The sequence below is a fragment of the Rattus rattus genome, chromosome 18, assembly GCF_011064425.1.
Source record: "Rattus rattus isolate New Zealand chromosome 18, Rrattus_CSIRO_v1, whole genome shotgun sequence".
In the NCBI taxonomy this organism is placed as follows: domain Eukaryota; kingdom Metazoa; phylum Chordata; class Mammalia; order Rodentia; family Muridae; genus Rattus; species Rattus rattus.
Window position 1 is genome coordinate 782701 of NC_046171.1, and position 17341 is coordinate 800041.

At 51.8% G+C, this 17341-nt stretch overlaps 1 protein-coding gene across 1 annotated transcript; it reads left to right on the top strand.

Annotated features, from left to right (window-relative positions):
- The first annotated feature begins 10535 nt into the window (after positions 1-10535).
- On the top strand, positions 10536-11176 carry LOC116887230 (nucleoside diphosphate kinase B-like). The gene has a single exon (XM_032888792.1). It carries the CDS (start codon positions 10602-10604, stop codon positions 11058-11060), a length of 459 nt encoding a protein of 152 aa, XP_032744683.1. The 5' UTR covers positions 10536-10601; the 3' UTR covers positions 11061-11176.
- Positions 11177-17341: the final 6165 nt, after the last annotated feature.

Genomic DNA, 17341 nt, shown 5'->3' on the forward strand with positions numbered 1-17341 from the left:
ATCTTTCTCCATCCCAATTATCAATACACAGAAGATTGGCAATAGCTGAGTAGCAGGATCCAGATTCAGCCGCTCTTGCTGTGCGATGCAGATCTGATCCGGACCTACCTTCTCCTCCCAAGTTCAGCCAACCCAGCCCAACCCAGCCCAAGGGCAGACAACAGCCCATGCCCCGAGCCAAGAGGACCTGGTGAGGATGAGGAGCCACCAAGACCTAGATAAGAGACTGAGCAGAGCTTGGCCTCACAACATACACTCACAGTGTTACAGGCAGTCCTGAGGTGGCTTCCGGTGGTGACCTGCTGTCCACCTCTGAGGGGAGTCTGCCTCACTGGAACAGAATGAAGCTCTTGCCCCCTGTGGTTTTCCATTCCCCCAACTCTCTCACCATGGCACTTCTGCTTGCCCCAGAGCCCTGGTCCCGGGGTCTACATTCCAGGTTCCTGCCTGGGTATTGCAGCTTTGTTAAATATGGGCTATAGCAAATCTAGTCACAAACGTTGTCACCTTTGCTCAATCAGTGTCTCTCTGCTTTGTGTGGACTTTGGATTGTAGGGAGAGACAGAGAGCCCCCCCAAAACCAGGGAAAGCCTCCATTGCTGGCCTAGTCAGTTCACCTCTTGGGCAGCAGCCCCTATAAAGCCAGTCCCTGGGATCAAAAGTGTAGCTGTCCCCTCCGGGTCAATGGGACCATCATCTTCTTGAAGCAGAGCAGCTGTGATCACCAGCATGTGACCCCACAGGACAGTGTGTAGTAATGTTCTCTTGTGGACGGAGGAGGGAGGCTCACCATTGGGGATCACATTCCTTAGCAGGTCTTCACAGGGCCCTTCCTCTCCCCAGATCGCAGTCACCATATAAGAGGAGACAATGGAGCTGGAGAGGTGGCTTAGCGTTATTAAGAACACTGACTGCTCTTCCAGAGGTCCTGAGTTCAAATCCCAGCAACCACATGGTGGCTCACAACCATCTGATTCTCTCTTCTGATGTGTCCGAAGGCAGTGACAGTGTACCCACATATGTGAAATGAATAAATCTTTGAAAAAAAAAAAAGAGTAGACAATGGACAGTGGATTAGGGTGGGGGCTATACCCCTTGTGTAGCTAGCTCCTGATTCCTCTGCTCCTGTAAATAACACCAATAAACTCACTGGCTCGCCCAGCTGGCTCAGTAGAATCCTGCCTTTGGTGCGTTGGTGTGGCCTCTCTAGCTGGTGAGCAGACAGGTCTTTACAACTTCCCTGAAGAGTCATGCTGACGGCAAGAACTTCTCACATGTCGCTCAGTGGTACAAGTCCCACCCACAGAACAGCCTGCCCTTTGTCACACTTGCCATCCCAAGCGTGCGCTATCAGCACCCCACAGCAGACGCCCACCTCAGCCGCTGTGGCTTCCTGCACTATATCTGGATGACGTGGTACTGTGAGGACGCCTGGGGCTGTGGGAACCAGGCAGCATCGGGCGAGTTCACAATCCCTGGAAGCCCAGGGCTTGGGCCGTTCTCAGCTCTCTTTCTCTTTGAGTGGGTTATTTGGGGCAGGCGTGCGAGTTAACGGCAGATTCTCACCCTGAAGCCACAGCGTTTCTAGAAGGAAGGTGGCCTCAGTCACAGGGTAGGGTCATGGCACGGAGCTCCCAGCATTTCTGAGATTCCAAACTGACTGTGGCCAGAGGCTGCCCCATCTCCTGTGATTTTGTTATTTTTTCTCTTTTTCTTCCCAAAAATGGCCCAGAGGAGCAGACAAAAAAAAAAAAAAAAAAAAAAAAAACCCTTCCAACATTTTATGTCTGAGCTGGTTTTGATTTGTCTGTGGGCAGAGCGGCGAAGCTGAGGAGGGGATGTTGTTAAGGTGGCAAGTGCAGAATTTGTCGCCTCGCATAAACTCGAACACTGGAGTAGCTCTGTTAAACTGTGAAACGTGAATCTCTCTCCAGGCTGGGAATAAACATCTGCAGGGCCCAAACCCCACTCTCCACCCCAACAGCCACACCCACATCTTGAAACAGGGGCCTTGCAATGCCTGGGCCAGGAGAACGCACACACACACAAGTGAACATCAGGACACTTTGCAGAAGCCCTGGCTGGCTACACCTAGGCTTCCCTAGGACCCTGACAGCTGTGCCTCTGAGGCTTGGGTGAGCCCCTGGAGCCAGTGCCCACCTGCCCCAAGCTGCCAATCCCAGGCGTCCTGCTCCGAGACATCTGCTACTTCCCTTCTGTGTGTAGCTGCAGGGTTGCTTTCTCCCCGTTATATAAGCCACGACTCTTGTGGGGACAGTGCCTCTGGCGGCTGCTGCAGATACTGTAGGTCAGGGTTCACAGGCTACCAAGACTAACCAGTGACCATACTGGAACTGCCCCCGCCCAGTGACCCAGCCAGCTGGGGTAAGAACAAGATTGAAATCTCTCAGGCCTAAGGAATGTCTATTCTCATTGTGAAAGTTGGCCTGCGCTCTGGGGTCTCCTGGCGGACTGGTCTGAGCTGGCCTCTTCCTGGGTCATGATCATATTTGCTCTCCCATCTCCAGGCCCTAGCCTGTCTCTCCCACCCTACACTGCTGACTGAACCCAAGGCCCAACCACTGAGCTACTTCCTCAGGTCTCTCCTCCTTCCGTTCCTATTTTACAGCAGAGTCTCACTAGATTGACCAGAGCCGTCTGTTATCAGGTGTGAGGCGTCTCTCTTTTTTTTTTTTTTTTTTTTTTTTTTCCAGAGCTGGGGACCGAACCCAGGGCCTTGTGCTTCCTAGGCAAGTGCTCTACCACTGAGCTAAATCCCCAATGTGAGGCGTCTCTTAAGAACCACCATATTGTGTGCCCTGTGTACCTCTCCTGGGCTTTCTACTCTGCAGAAACTCTCTGGCCCTCCCATTGGATCCTGCTGCTTTATGACACATTCTAGAACCTCTTTTCAGACCCCCTCAGCTGCTCCATGAACTCATTTCCCAGTGGTTTCCCCCCTTGTTCCCTTGTCCCCTTGGTCTAGAGCATCAGACAGGTGCTTCAGTTTCCAGATGGTGAGGCCCTGACATCTGTTTCCCCTTTGTCATTGATTTTGATCCTTGGCGGGGGTGGGGGAAATAAGGGGACAATCCTAGCCAGCCAAGTACATAGGAACTCCAGACCCCAGTCCCAGGGTCTGGGATGGTTCTGCCTTCCATCTCCTACCCTCCCTGAGCCCCCTAGACCATCCATGGGGATTCCAGACCTCTGTTTCCCTGAATTCAGATGGCTCTGCTTCCCCCATCCTGCTCTCCCTGAGGACCTGGAGTGAGGATGGCTCTCCCCTCCCTCTCCTCTCCTCCCCTCCCCGACTGCCCCTCTCCTGCTGTCTGATCACCCGTCCTCCCAGAGCCCCTGAGCTGTAGCATTCCTCCTGCACTTTAAGGATCAACCATTTACATTCTTCACTTCCTCAAGCAGAACAGACCACAGGCTGGCTTGCTTCAGGCCTGGGCTGTGGGCAGTAGCGAAGAGGCTCAAGAACGGTGCCAAGTTCTGTGGCCAGGAGATGAAATGCAGCCTCCGTCTTGCGCAGGCTGCTGGCGTTTGTAGCCCGAGTGGGGCCAAGACCTGGACCCCTTTCTTACGCAGTCACTCCTGACGAGGTTGTGTCCACAGGTTGAGGCAGACCAGACGCACTGGCTGACATGCCTGAGACCCACCCATGAAAGTCAAGAGCAGAGGTCACTTCACACTTGGTGTGATCTTGCTGCATCTGCACCTACCCCGTGCCTCTCCTGGAACTCTTGTTTGGCTCACAGGACAAAAGTGTTATGTAACTTCCGGTTTCTCCAATCGGTGCAGAAAATGGACGTGCAACCAAATGAGGAAGAGAAGGCAGGCCCAGGCTCCTTCCCCCGTGCTGTGGTGCAGACTGTGGCCTTCCTTCCCTTCCCTTCACCAGAGAATTCACCTAGGGCAGGGTTCTCCCCTTTCCTGGTATGTAGAACCTCCTGAGATAGGGCTCCATTCTTAGCTGACGGCAGTACTCAGGCCTAGTACTGCTTAGATGGTCCACCTGATTTGTTATTTACTTGTTGGGATTAGAACATAATTGCATCATTTCCCTGTAGGCATATATTTTTCACAACCTACTTTAATAAGGTTCAACCTCCACTCTAGTCTACCCCCCACCAGAGGTAGTGGAAAAGAAAGGCTATTAGGATATGAGGGAAGCAGGCCTGTTTAGAAATAGTTCTTTGGGGATGATTCCAATCTTCCGCTGTTCTCAGTCCGGTCCACTAGCAAACACCAAACACGAATCAGCAGCTGCAGTCCAGTCCACTTGGCAGACACCACACGGGAATCTTCAGGGGCAGTTCAATCCAGAAGAAACTGAGAGGCCCACCAACTGGCCCGAATTTGCAGAAGCAGCAAGAAACCACAGGTATCTCCAAAGAAGTTCTTTGATGAGTTTCTCTCAGTGGTGTCACCCGAAACAGAGCTCAGCAACCCAGTGTAAGGCGAACCAATACATGCATGTCGAAGACTACGGAGGCGGGGCAAAGCAAACCAGTGTGCGAGCTCCCGCTGTCTGTGGAGTCATATTTATATCCCTTCGAAGCATCATATGTCCTCTCATATATCTTCTATCGCAAAATATCCTTTCACCTGTGTCTGCTTCAGCAAAACATCCTTTCACCTGTGTGCCAGGCAAAACATCATCACTAACCAAGTCTCCAAAGAAAAAGAAACCAGAAATTTCCATTTTATTTCCCCCTGTTCTTCCCTTCCTTCGAACCCTCCCATGTGCCCTCCTTGCTCTTTTTTTTTTTTTTTTTTTTTTTTTTTTCCGAGTTGGGGACCCGAACCCAGGGCCTTGCACTTCCCTAGGCAAGTGCTCTACCACTGAGCTAAATCCCCAACCCCCTTGTTTCTTTTCAAATTCATGACCTCTTTCTGAGTTCATTGGTATTTCATGCCTACATGTGCGTGTGTGCACACTTATATATTTCTTTCCCTTTATTTACAGATTTACTTACTTATGTATTTGAGCGCCCCGTTTGCATGTATGCCTGCATGACAGATGAGGACATCAGACAGAAGAGGGCATCGGATCCCATGACGGAGGGTTGTGAGCCATTGTGTGGTTGCTGGGAACTGAACTCAGGGACCTCTGGAGGAGCAGCCAGTGTTCTTAATCCCCGAGCCATCTCTCCAGCCCCCATATATATATATATATATATATATATATATATATATATATATATATATATATATATATTTCTAAATACATCCTGCTTGGTTTGAATAGTGTTACTCTTGCACATGTTTTCGGGGCTGACTATGTAGCATTGGATAGCCAATCAGTGCACTCTTCTCTGGGGAAGACGATAGATAGATAGATAGATAGATAGATAGATAGATAGATAGATAGATAGATAGATAGATAGATAGACACATACATACATACATACAGTTATGGACGAATGGTCTTTCTCTTGTCTGCTCTGGCACATCTACACTGCTGCCTTTGTTTTGCTTACGTTTAGGCAGTCTTGTTGGTGAGATTTTATGGGATGCCTGTAGATTCCCAGATCACTAGGAAACAGTCTCGGGGCAAACTCCCCGATACTCTGGCTCTTAAATCATCCTGCCCCCTCTTCCACAACATTTCCTGAGCCCTAGGTGAGGAGGTTGTTTTGTAGATGTCTACCTGTCGGGGATGTTCCGCCTCTCAACATGACGAGAGTGGAACTCGCAAACGTTCAGGCCATAGTAGTCAAGACTCAAGTAGTTAATTTGGGGACATTTTATTATATTAAACGTGGAAAACAATGGGTTTTGTTGTGACATCTCTGTCATACATATCACCCACCCAGCAATATTCACCCTCTCTTGCCCCGCTTCTCCCAGAAGCCCCCTCTTCTTGAATAGCCCTCTTCCACGTTTTTATTTTCCATCTAGGTTCCACCTGTGATGGAAGAGATGAGGTGTTTGTCTCCCCAGGTCTGGATCATTTCACTTAGCATGATGACCTCTGGTTCTGTCTATTCTCCTGCAAGTGCTGTGACTTCATTCTTCATGGCTGACTAATATTCCACCATGGGTATTCTCCTGGCCACACCTCTGTGGTGGGTGCTCTCGGTCTGGTTCCACAGCTTGGCTACTGGGAATGGTGTTGTGTTAAACACGAGTGCTCAGCTGCGTTCCTTGGCTGAGGGCTGACTTTGATTTTCTGAGGAAGGGCCCAGGAGTGGGATGGTGCATCACGGTTCTGTTTCCAGAGAGTTCTATAGTGGCTAAAGCAGTGTGCAGAATGCACGCGTTCTCTTTCTGTCTCTGTCTCTGTCTCTGTCTGTCTCTTCTCTTCTCTCCTCTCTGTCTCTCTGTCTCTGCTCTCTGTCTCTCTCTGTCTCTCTCTCTCTCTCTCTCTCTGTCTCTCTCTCTCTCTCTCTCTCTCTCTCTCTCTCTCCCCCCAGCATTATTGTCCCGAGTCTTTCTGAACGGCAGCCATTCCCACGGGTGAGATCTACTTGCTGAGTGGTTTTGATTTGCATTTCCCTGGTGGCCACGGATAAAAGCTTTTCAGTGTATTTATTAGCTACGTACTTTTTTTTTTATTTAAAAAAAAAAAGCATGGTCATTTAAATTCATTTGCCCATTTATTGATTATATTATTTGATCACTTGGCATTTAATATTTTATTTTTAGTTCCTTACTTATTTTTGGTTCGGCTCTTATGAGTCTGCTTCTGTGATGGGTGCCAGGCCAAGAAATGCTGAGCTTCTAGTACTGAGGGACCGAGAGGAGCTGTCAAACAATGTGGGAGACAGATGTGTGACAGATGGGCAGTGCTAAAACATGCCAGAGTCAAGGACTGAGGGGAGGTCTATGAGATGGCTGGAGTTTCAGTGTCCTGGGGGGAGCCCTCAGATGTCCCAGCTTTCCTGTAAACCTCCAGAAGTCCTTTCTGTCACACGGTTACAGATCCTGCTCTCTCTTCCTCAAACGTCTGGAGATGTCCCTAGCTGCCTCCCTCCAGGCTGGCCTCCTTACCTTCCCGGGGCACGACAGGAAGCTACCAGTCTGTAGGCATGCAGCCGCAGCTCCCCAGGGTGGGGAGACCGTCACAGAAGCAACCTGGAGCATTGCTTGTTGGGGACACAGCTTCTCCTGGCCAGAGACGTGGGGCTCCCGCACTGCTTCTTGTCAGGGATAGATCGGGATTGCTTGTATTTTCCAGTCGGGGGACTGCCACTCTTGCCTTTAGTCATGAATGTTCCAGGGCTGGCATGGGGTCAAGGGACACAAGTCTATCTTAAAGCTGGCCCCTCTTGAAAACCCAAATACTATCAAACGTCACATTCCTGAAGCTAAAAATAAGCACAAAACCCGACATTTCCTAAGACGAAAAGGTCCTGGCCAAGAGCTCTGTGACTGCAAATCCCTCTGTGAAGGGGCTGTCAGACGGCCATGCAGGAAAGGGCTGTGGCTGCCTTGTGTCCTAGCATCTCCATGGACCAGTGGTGTTCCCCAGACACAGGCAACACTGGCTTGGGCTCATACCAAGGCATCCAGTATTCCCCATTCCTTGAGATGTCCAATCTGTCTGGGTGAGAGGATTCGCAAACCCCTCATGGCCTAAAAACAGAGCAGAAGCATCCATTCCTTTGGCAAAGCCGAACAACGGAGACATTGAGAAACCTAAAGTCCTGTGCTGCTCCTCAGAGGCTCAGCCTGCAGTGAGGTGCCCTGGCTTTCATGAGGGTCAGGTGCAGGGAACAGAAAGGGGTGCTTGGGCATGCCCTGTTGGGTTGGAGGTCAGTAACAGAGGCCTACTCCTTGATCTTGGGGTGGGGTGTTTCTCCTTGAACACAGCTGGCTAGAGCCTGGGGTTAGGAGAAATGAGCTTTCGACCCCAAAAGCACTCAAGTTCCAAGGTGCTGGGACTATTGGCTTGCCCCATCCATATCTGACACCTGAGGGCCATCAACGCTCCTCCTCTGCCTTTGGGGTCACAGAGGGACAACTGGAGGGAGAGGGGAGCCCCATGAGGTTACCTTAAAGCTTGACAGACAAGCACTTCTGTAATTTTGCCCATTGACTTTCCATCTCCCGTCAGGAGCAGGATCCCCACAAGGGAGCGAACACAGAGTGAACGACACCAGTACTGTCCCAGATATCCGTTCCCAGGACACACAAGGAGGGACCAGCCTTGTAAACACAGGGCAACATGGTCTTTAGACACTCTGTCCGGAGGACCTATGGGGACCTATGTGGGGAAGGACTGGCTCGCAGGCAGAGGGACAACAGGCAGGTGCTCGGAAGGGTAGCATCCTGCTGCCCACGTGGGACACACAGTCGATCCCTGCTCCTGGGCTGTCCCTCCGAGGCCCGAGTGACCCCATTTTCAAGCCCTCCTCTGTCCCCTCGGGCAGGCATCTTCTCAGCGCTGCGGGGAAAGGACAGCACTGTCTGATGCTCCCGCAGAGCTCCGGCCACAGAGGAGAGTACGTCCTTGGAGCGGCTGCCTGCTATAAATACACATCTGAGACAGAAAATCAAAGGCCTCCAGCCAGGCAGTCAGTCTGCCCAGCAGCTCCACGGAGTGGGGTCCAAGCCCTCCCTGGCCAGCCCAGGGCGGCCTACTTTCCAAGCTGGGCATACTAAACAAAGGCAGGTTGGATGGGTAAGAGGGAGTTCAGTGCCCCAAAAGTTGCTGTTGCCTCGTTGGAGGACTTTTAGGGTGGGCACCCTACTCCCCTCCATTGGCTGAGGAGAGCTGGTTCCAGAGACTGTACTTACTAGGAGCAGTCTCTCTCCATTCCTCCAGGGTTAACAGAGGTCCCGGTGTCTGCTTTCCAACTTCTGAGGTGGCCACTCAATGGACTTTTCGGGATTTAGGAGGCAGGAGCACCTTTCCGAGACTCCTGGCAAATTTTCTTGAGGTTTGGAGACAACCAGCAGAGACCATGTACCAAGCCCTCACAGAAGGCTGATTTCCACTGCTGGTCCTGCCTGGTGTTGCCCGGTGGGGTTGGCTGGTGTGTGCTAAGGCTGTCCCTTTGGTCTCTGGTGACAGCCACTCTCCTAGCCACAGCGTCTTCTTTATACAAGCTTCCTCCCCATGGGCCAGGGGAGCCAGCTTCAGGGACTAGAACACATGGGTACCAGAATAGGGCTACGGCGGACCACAGTTTGACCTTACTCGGTGTCTTGGTTATGGTTTCCATTTCTGAGAAGAGACACCATGATCTAGGCAACCTTTTTTTTTCCTTTTCTTTTTTTTTTTTTTCGGAGCTGGGGACCGAACCCAGGGCCTTGCGCTTGCTAGGCAAGCGCTCTACCACTGAGCTAAATCCCCAACCCCCAAGGCAACTTTTATAAAGGACAACATTTAACTGGGGCTGGCTTACGGTTTCAGAAGTCCAGTCCATTATCATCACGGTGGGAACATGGCAGCATCCAGGCAGACACAGTGCTGGAGAAGAAGCGAGAGTTCTACATCTTGATCTGAAGGCTGCCAGGAGAAGATGCAGCATCCTCTGAGAACAAACCCTTGGAAGGAGAAGGAAAGGAGGACTGGGGGTGGAAGAGAGTCCTGTGGCATGGGACATGCTTTGGGACTGGGAAGTCGTTCTCGAATACTGTGAACTACTAGACCCTGACATTCGTGCCCCATCTATGACGTCACCTGTTCGGGTGGCTCCGTGTTCAGCGGATGCCGTTTCCAATGGAGCCCTTAGGGTCGGACGCTGCCTAGTTTGGCAAGAAGACAAGACCACAGAGCAGCCTTGCCAAAGTGGCAGTGCCAAGGGAGGCTGGTGCGGCCGGGGGACAACTGGCCAGAGAGTGAGCTGAGCTCGCCAGCATGTTTCTGTGAAAACGGAGTCCTGTTATGGTAAAGCTGATGCAGGGCTACGTGGGCCATGTTTGCTCAGGTCTGGGAAATGCAGGGTTCCTCCTCGTGAGGCTGCCGCCGCCGCAGGGTGAGCGCCAGCACTAGCCACTACGGTGGGGACATCACTGAAGACCCCTTTGTCCTTTGTCCTCAGCACCCCTTGTCCTATTAGTTCCAGCTCTTGAGCTCTCATGAGTGCCTCATTTAGCCCCACACAAAGCCTGCTGGAGGGGAGGAGCCAGGGCGGGCTCTCAAAAGAGGAGCATGGGCTGAAGATGCACTCTGATGAGAACCAGACAGACCCTGCCAAGCCTCCAAGGGTCACGGTGGCCCCCATTCAGATCTTGGCAACCTGCCCCTCCCATCACCTCCTGAGCCCCCTAGTCCTGACATCATCAAGAGATCAGCTCACAACCCGACCCTGGAACTTACTGCCACTTTACGAAGCATAGGCGTTGAGGATTCTTGCGCTCAGGATACCCTAAATCTAGCTACAGGTCCAAAGGAACTAAAGGACAAAATGAAGGCCAGGCCAGGCAGGAGTTGGAACTGCCACTGCCGAGGGCAGCTGACCTTAGGGCGTTAAGAATACGTCAGTCGGGATTGGGGATTTAGCTCAGTGGTAGAGCGCTTGCCTAGCAAGCGCAAGGCTCTAGGTTCGGTCCCCAGGTCCAAAAAAAAAAAGAATACGTCAGTCAGCTCTTTGCTCTCATCGCTCATTGCAGACACCAGCCGACCCACCAGCTTTCGGATCATGGCCAACCTTGAGCGTACCTTCATTGCCATCAAGCCAGATGGCGTACAGCGTGGCCTGGTGGGTGAGATCATCAAGCGGTTTGAGCAGAAGGGGTTCCGCCTGGTGGCCATGAAGTTCCTTCAGGCTTCTGAGGATCACCTGAAGCAGCACTATATTGACCTGAAAGACCGTCCTTTCTTCCCAGGGCTGCTGAAGTACATGAGCTCAGGGCCTGTGGTGGCTATGGTCTGGGAGGGGCTCAATGTGGCGAAAACAGGCCGAGTGATGCTGGGGGAGACCAATCCAGCTGATTCGAAACCAGGCACCGTTCGTGGGGATTTCTGTATTCAAGTTGGCATGAACATCATCCACGGCAGTGATTCAATGGAGAGTGCTGAGAAAGAGATGGGTTTGTGGTTTAAGCCGGAAGAACTGATTGACTATAAGTCTTGTGCCCATGACTGGGTGTATGAGTAGACGCGGAGAAACCAGAATCCTTTTCAGCACTACTGATGGGGTTCCTGGACACAGCTCTTCATCCCACTGACTGGATGGACCATCTTTTCTAAAACAATAAAGACTTTGGAACTGGGGGGTAAAGAAAAGAATACGTCAGTCAATTATACACACGTCCGTCTATCTCAGGTGTGTCCATTCTGAGCTTGGGGCGCTCGGTGTCAATAGATGAGACGGACCCTACTCTGGGACACCCACAGAGAGGAGGTGCTTCTGGGTGTATAAGCAGACCAGGGTCAGAACTCTGAGATGAGGATGGAGCTACGGGCACAGGTGAGGTGTGTGTGTGTGTGTGTGTGTGTGTGTGTGTGTGTGTGTGTGTGTGTGTGTGTGTGAGAGAGAGAGAGAGAGAGAGAGAGAGAGAGAGAGAGAGGAGGATTCCTTTTTTCTTATGGAGGGGCACACACACATGCATACAGGTGCACATGCAGGCACATGCATGCATGCATGCGCACACACATGCATGCGCACACATGCACGCACGAACATACACACATGTGCATATGCACACACATGCACACACACGAACCCGTGCACACATGTACATGGGCATGCACGCACACACATGTGCTCGTGTGGAGGCCAGAGGCCTGCATCCGGCGTCTGTCTTCCTCCACTACTCTCCACCTTACTTTTTGAACAGGACCTGTCACTGAACCCACAGCTCACTGATTTGCTAGACCTTCAGGCTAGCATGCCTGAGGACCCTCTTGTCTCCACATCCCCAGGGCTGGGATTACAGGCATGTATCGCTGTGTCTGGCTTTTTCCGTGGGTGGCTGGGGACCTGAACTCGGGTCCTCATGCTGGAGCGGCAAGCACTTTACGGAGCTGTGTCTCAGCTCATTAACGCAGATGTCTTAATGGACAAGCCATACCTGTTTCTAGAACAGGACCTCTCCTCTAACAGGGCCCTCATCTTTATGCCCTGGGGGACCATCTTTGAGACAGTAACCAGGAGAGCTTGGGATATCTACTTTGTATCCCAGCAGTCCTAGGGTCCTGAACTGTCCTACCCAGGAATCTTATAGCCCCTCTGAATCCTGGGGCTCACACCAGCAGCGAGTGAACCTCCCATCCAGCTGTGTTTCGGGGGGGAGCACTTGATGGAGGCCATGCCATCACCCCTTTGTCTAATCCAACTGCGGCTCCCACTCCACCTGTCCAAGAGTCTATGCAGCTGGCTTCGAGGGAGCTCAGGGCTTTGGCTCATCTCGAAACATCCCGATTACGTGTCCCTCTGAACGTGGTTTAAGAGAGTACCGGTGCCTGTGGTCCTTTCTCTGACCCTGCTCTCTTGATAGGGGAAAGTTGGGTATTCTCAGTCCCTGGTTCCCGTATCATAACTGAGGACTTACAAGAGTGTTGTGTCCCTTCTCCCAACCTAAAGAAGACATCACCATACAAGCTATCCCCAGGCCTCAGTGAGCTCAAAGATTTGCCTGTCAGGCCTTAGCAGCTCTGCCCAGCTGGGTCGAGGATTCTTCATGGAAAGAGAGGCTTTGTTAATCTGTCACTTGGCTCTACACAGCACCAGGCCCGGGTGCTCACTGCCCTGCACCACAGCTGGCTCCTTTCAGGACAAAGCCACCCTCATGGGCTTGTGCTATCTCTCCCTACAGGTCACGCATGCTCTGGAAGGTTCTACCTGCTAGATAAAGTGGTCATCCAGTCATGCGGGTGCTGGCATATTGGTATACCCAGGCTTTGAGCTAGAGGGTCAGGCTTCCCTGAGTCCTGAAGCGAAAAATAACTATGTTGAAATATAGTTATTTTTAGGGATCAATACAGGGGTGTGGCTCATCTAGCCATAGCTGCATGAGCCCCTCGACACTGTCCCATTGCTCTGGAAGCCAGGGAGATGGAATCCAGTGCTGTCCCCTCACCTCCTTCCAAAGAGGTGGAGCATAAGGCCAGAGGACAACCAAGAGTGTTCTGCTGAGGAGAGAGGCTCTCAGACCACTGAGTACATGAACCTGGGACCTCCTTACATTTGAGGGACTAATAGCCCCAGAACCTCCCATTCGCCATTTCCATTCTAGTTCTGTAGCCAGCCAGCCTGAAGCAGAATGACACCCTAGTCTGACGGACCACTCTGGAAATAATGCTTTCTCTCTTCAGTCGGCAGGATATAGAGGGGATGGCTGGCAGGTAAAAGGCCCCCATGACTATGAATTAGCATCTGAGTATTGAGGTTGACTGTAAAACAGGGGCCCAGAGCACAGAGGCCCTCGTGTCCAGCCTAGGAGCACCTTGCTTAGAGAAATGAGCATCCCATCCATTTAAGCTATTTTTATTCTCCCCCCCCTCAGATTTCCTCCGAAACATTTGTAAGCCTTACAGGGGGTTGACTAGAAAGGTGTTGAACATCTGGCCTCAGGCATGGAGACAGCAGGCCTTCCACAAGCTTGCCACATGATACGCCGCCTCAGAGAGGCAGCCAAGTGTGGTCAGGCTACTGCCATGGACTGCTAGGAATCGCTGTTCTTCGATTCTTTGATTTTGCCTCAGCTGTCATCCCTGTCACAGCATGGTTCTCTTCATCCTAGCCCTTCCTATGTGACCTCTCGGGATGTCCTCGCTGTGCGTGTTGCTACCACAACTCTTACAGTTTTATCGGTGGTACTCATAATAGCATAGCTACTTGGCAGCCTCACTGTGTCTCCTTGGTGACCAGGGATGCTAAGCCACTTCCAGGACCTATTGTTCATTTGAGTCTTCCTAAGTTTTGAATCCCATCTCTTCTACTTCTTGGTACTATTATTGTTGTGATGGTGGCTGTCCCCTACCGTGGGCCTGCAGAGAGTCACTCAGGGAAAAGGCAATGCCACTCACCTGGGTGACACTGACCAGAACCCTGAGAGGGTTCGAACAGCTTGCTTATGTGCCCATCGGCCACCCAATCTGTGAAAGGGACATTGGGGGCTCTGATGGGCCAGGTGACCCCTGCACCCTCCATGGGCATACAATGGGGGGGGCAGTCCCAACATTAGGCAGAGAAAAGACATAAGACCACCACAAAATTCATCACACATGTCCACACACACACACACACACACACACACACACACACACACACCACATAAGCCACATAATACCATCGCTTTCTGTATCATTTCAGAATATGGAAGTCACCAACTTTAGAAAAAAAGTTGTGTTAAACAGACACGCCTGTACGTATTCAAGAAGTCACTCGGGTCCCCTGAAGGACTTATATAGCCTATCAAAAGAGAGGACACATGGAGTACAAAATAACTTCCCATCAAGGCTACAGTGAAGAGGTGGGTGGATGGAATAAACCTAGCAGGAAGGTATGTAGGGAGTTGGGGCGTTGAAGGTTTGTAGGGAGTTGGGATGTTGACGGCGTGTATGGAGTTGGGGTGGTGACAGTACGTAGGGAGTTGGGATGTTGACAGTATGTAGGGAGTTAAGATGTTGACGGTATGTAGGGAGTTGGGATGTTGACAGTATGTAGGGAGTTGGGATGGTGACAGTATGTAGGGAGTTGGGATGTTGAGGGAGGGAGTTGGGATGTTGACAGTATGTAGGGAGTTGGGATGGTGACAGTATGTAGGGAGTTGGGATGGTGACAGTATGTAGGGAGTTGGGATGGTGACAGTATGTAGGGAGTTGGGATGGTGACAGTATGTAGGGAGTTGGGATGTTGACAGTATGTAGGGAGTTGGGATGATGACAGTATGTAGGGAGTTGGGATGGTGACAGTATGTAGGGAGTTGGGATTTTGGTGAGCTTTACTGTCTTTAGCCAACCTGAATTTACTCACATTTCTGGAACGAACACACTAAGTCCGTGATGGAGAAGAGCCACACGTTGTTGATGAACAGGTCAGAGCCTCCTTCACTGCACAGGCGCCTTCGGGACAAGATTCCTTCCCTGCCCTCAGGACCAGTTTGGGAGCTGCTCGCTACCCATAAGACTGCCACACAGAAGCGCTGGACTTGTACCTAACCACCTACGGGTCTTCACACACAGCCCAGAGAGGCTCCTCGTCGCTACAGAACCATGTCCTTTCGGCCTGACTGTCCATCCTTAAGCCTCTAGAGCTCCCTCCTCACTGATCCTCCATCACCTTCTTGGTTTCTTTTCCTCTTGCTATGACAGAATACTCCGAGGTCCAGCACAGCGGGGGAAGTCATGGAAGCCGGACCTACCATGACAGAAGCATGCCCTATCACAGTCTGCTATCTCCACTTATACCATCCAGGAAGCCCGTCCAGGAAACAGCCCCACCCACAATTAAGATGGGTCTTCCAATATCCGTCAGCACAATCAAGATAACCCCCAGCTGAGCAATGCCTAGAGGCCCGAGGCATTCTGGATCCTTGCTAGTTAATGATGAAAGCCAACCGATCATAATCCACCTGACTTGTCAACCCAACACCCAAGCGCATCACTCTGAAGCCATGACTTTCTGCTCCTTGTTCATTCCAACACCTTAAGAATCCAACGTCTCCCGTGAGGTCCGATAACACAAAACCAAGTCACCTGCTCCCAACAGACAGCACAGGGTAACAATACTCTTACAAAACTGATTCTCCTGGGCCAGCTCTATCCCGTGCCTGGAGTTCTGCCCAGTGGCTGTCCCACGATCCTGGCATTTCCTATATCCTAGGACCCTCACACTGCACCTTCCCTTTACACCTTCAGACAACAGCCTCCTCTCCGGGCCTCTTTGCAAGGACTCCAACCCTGTCACACACTGGCCTCAGCCGCTTCCCTCAACATCCAGCTTCCGTGCCTTCAAGACCATTACCAACCACGTGGATGGCCCCCGCCCCAAGCTCTGCCATCATCTCAGGATGCCCTTCCCCCACTCCGCCCCCCCCCACCCCCACCCTAAGCTCTATTAACTTGCGTGTGCTGACCCTAGGGAGACACTTTTCTGGGCAGTTGCTTTTGAGCAATGGGGAACCTTTCAGCGTAGGGGTTTGTTTATTTGTTTGTGTGTTTTCATTTAAATAAATTTGGAGCTAAACAAAACGGAGGGGCCTCTAGAGGGTGAGGTTTCCTGTGGTGTCAGATCAGCACAGGAGATGACGTCTCTTTCATGGTCCCTCTCTCTAACAGTCGCAGCTGCTGTCTCGGCACCGGCTTGAACAGTTCTGCTACCCTGAAATTTCCTCCGCTACACAGATCAGCCCATTGTCTTGAAATTCACTTTCAGTCAGGTCCTCAAGACACAGAATGATCAGAATGCGTCCCTCCGTAACACCACTATGGTTGTGGTTTGAATAGGTATGGCCCCATAGACACGTGTGTTTGAATGCTTGGCCCAGGGAGGGGCACTATTAGGGGGTGTGGCCTTGTTGGAGTGGGTGTGGCCTTGTTAGAGTGGGTGTGGCCTTGTTGGAGTGGGTGTGGCCTTGTTGGAGTGGGTGTGGCCTTGTTGGAGTGGGTGTGGCCTTGTTGGAGTGGGTGTGGCCTTGTTGGAGTGGGTGTGGCCTTGTTGGAGTGGGTGTGGCCTTGTTGGAGGAAGTGTGTCACTGCAGGGCAGACGGATGATTGTAGCACACAGTGTGGTGTGTCGTCTATCCACGGTGCTTTCCCGTCGGTAACAGCCAGAGTCCAAGGATATGAACTGCTCTGTAGCAGATGAGATTAATGCAATGGAAACTATGATTAATGGGAGACACCCACACCAGCCACACCTTGATGTTCCATAACCCAGGGGAGGGCACCGGTGCCCGTGTTGGGAACACTTGCCCATGCACCCAGGAGGAAGGGGCCCCCAAACCCTATGCTGTCCACAGGTTCTTGCGGAAGCCTGGCCCGGCACGTCCCTGGCATCCTACCAGGGCAACACAGACTCTGGCTGGCTCCCAACAGCTCCTGAGCTCTCCGAGGCCCCATCTACCCCAGCTGCCATTGATTCTGGACAGTGTTTATGCTGTAGTGAGATAGATTCACCCTCTGGGGCAGCCTGCAGGGATTTAATGAGCAGACATCAGACTCAAGAAGGATGTGAGGAGCTCTAGGGACTAGAGGAGCACAAGCCCTTCCCCTGGGTGACAGGGCCGGTTCAACCACAATGGGGACCTCCAGCCTTGGCCAGCTGTGCCCCCTCAGCACACACGCTGGATGTCCTGACAAGCTTGGGGCCAAAGACTAAAATTTTGTTACAGAGCAGTAGCTGGCCCGACGACCCTCAGCTCGGTGTCTGCTGTTACTGACTGCTTTAAGTCTGGGCATCTGGTGGGAGAGGCAGCCTGTAGGCCACCCACC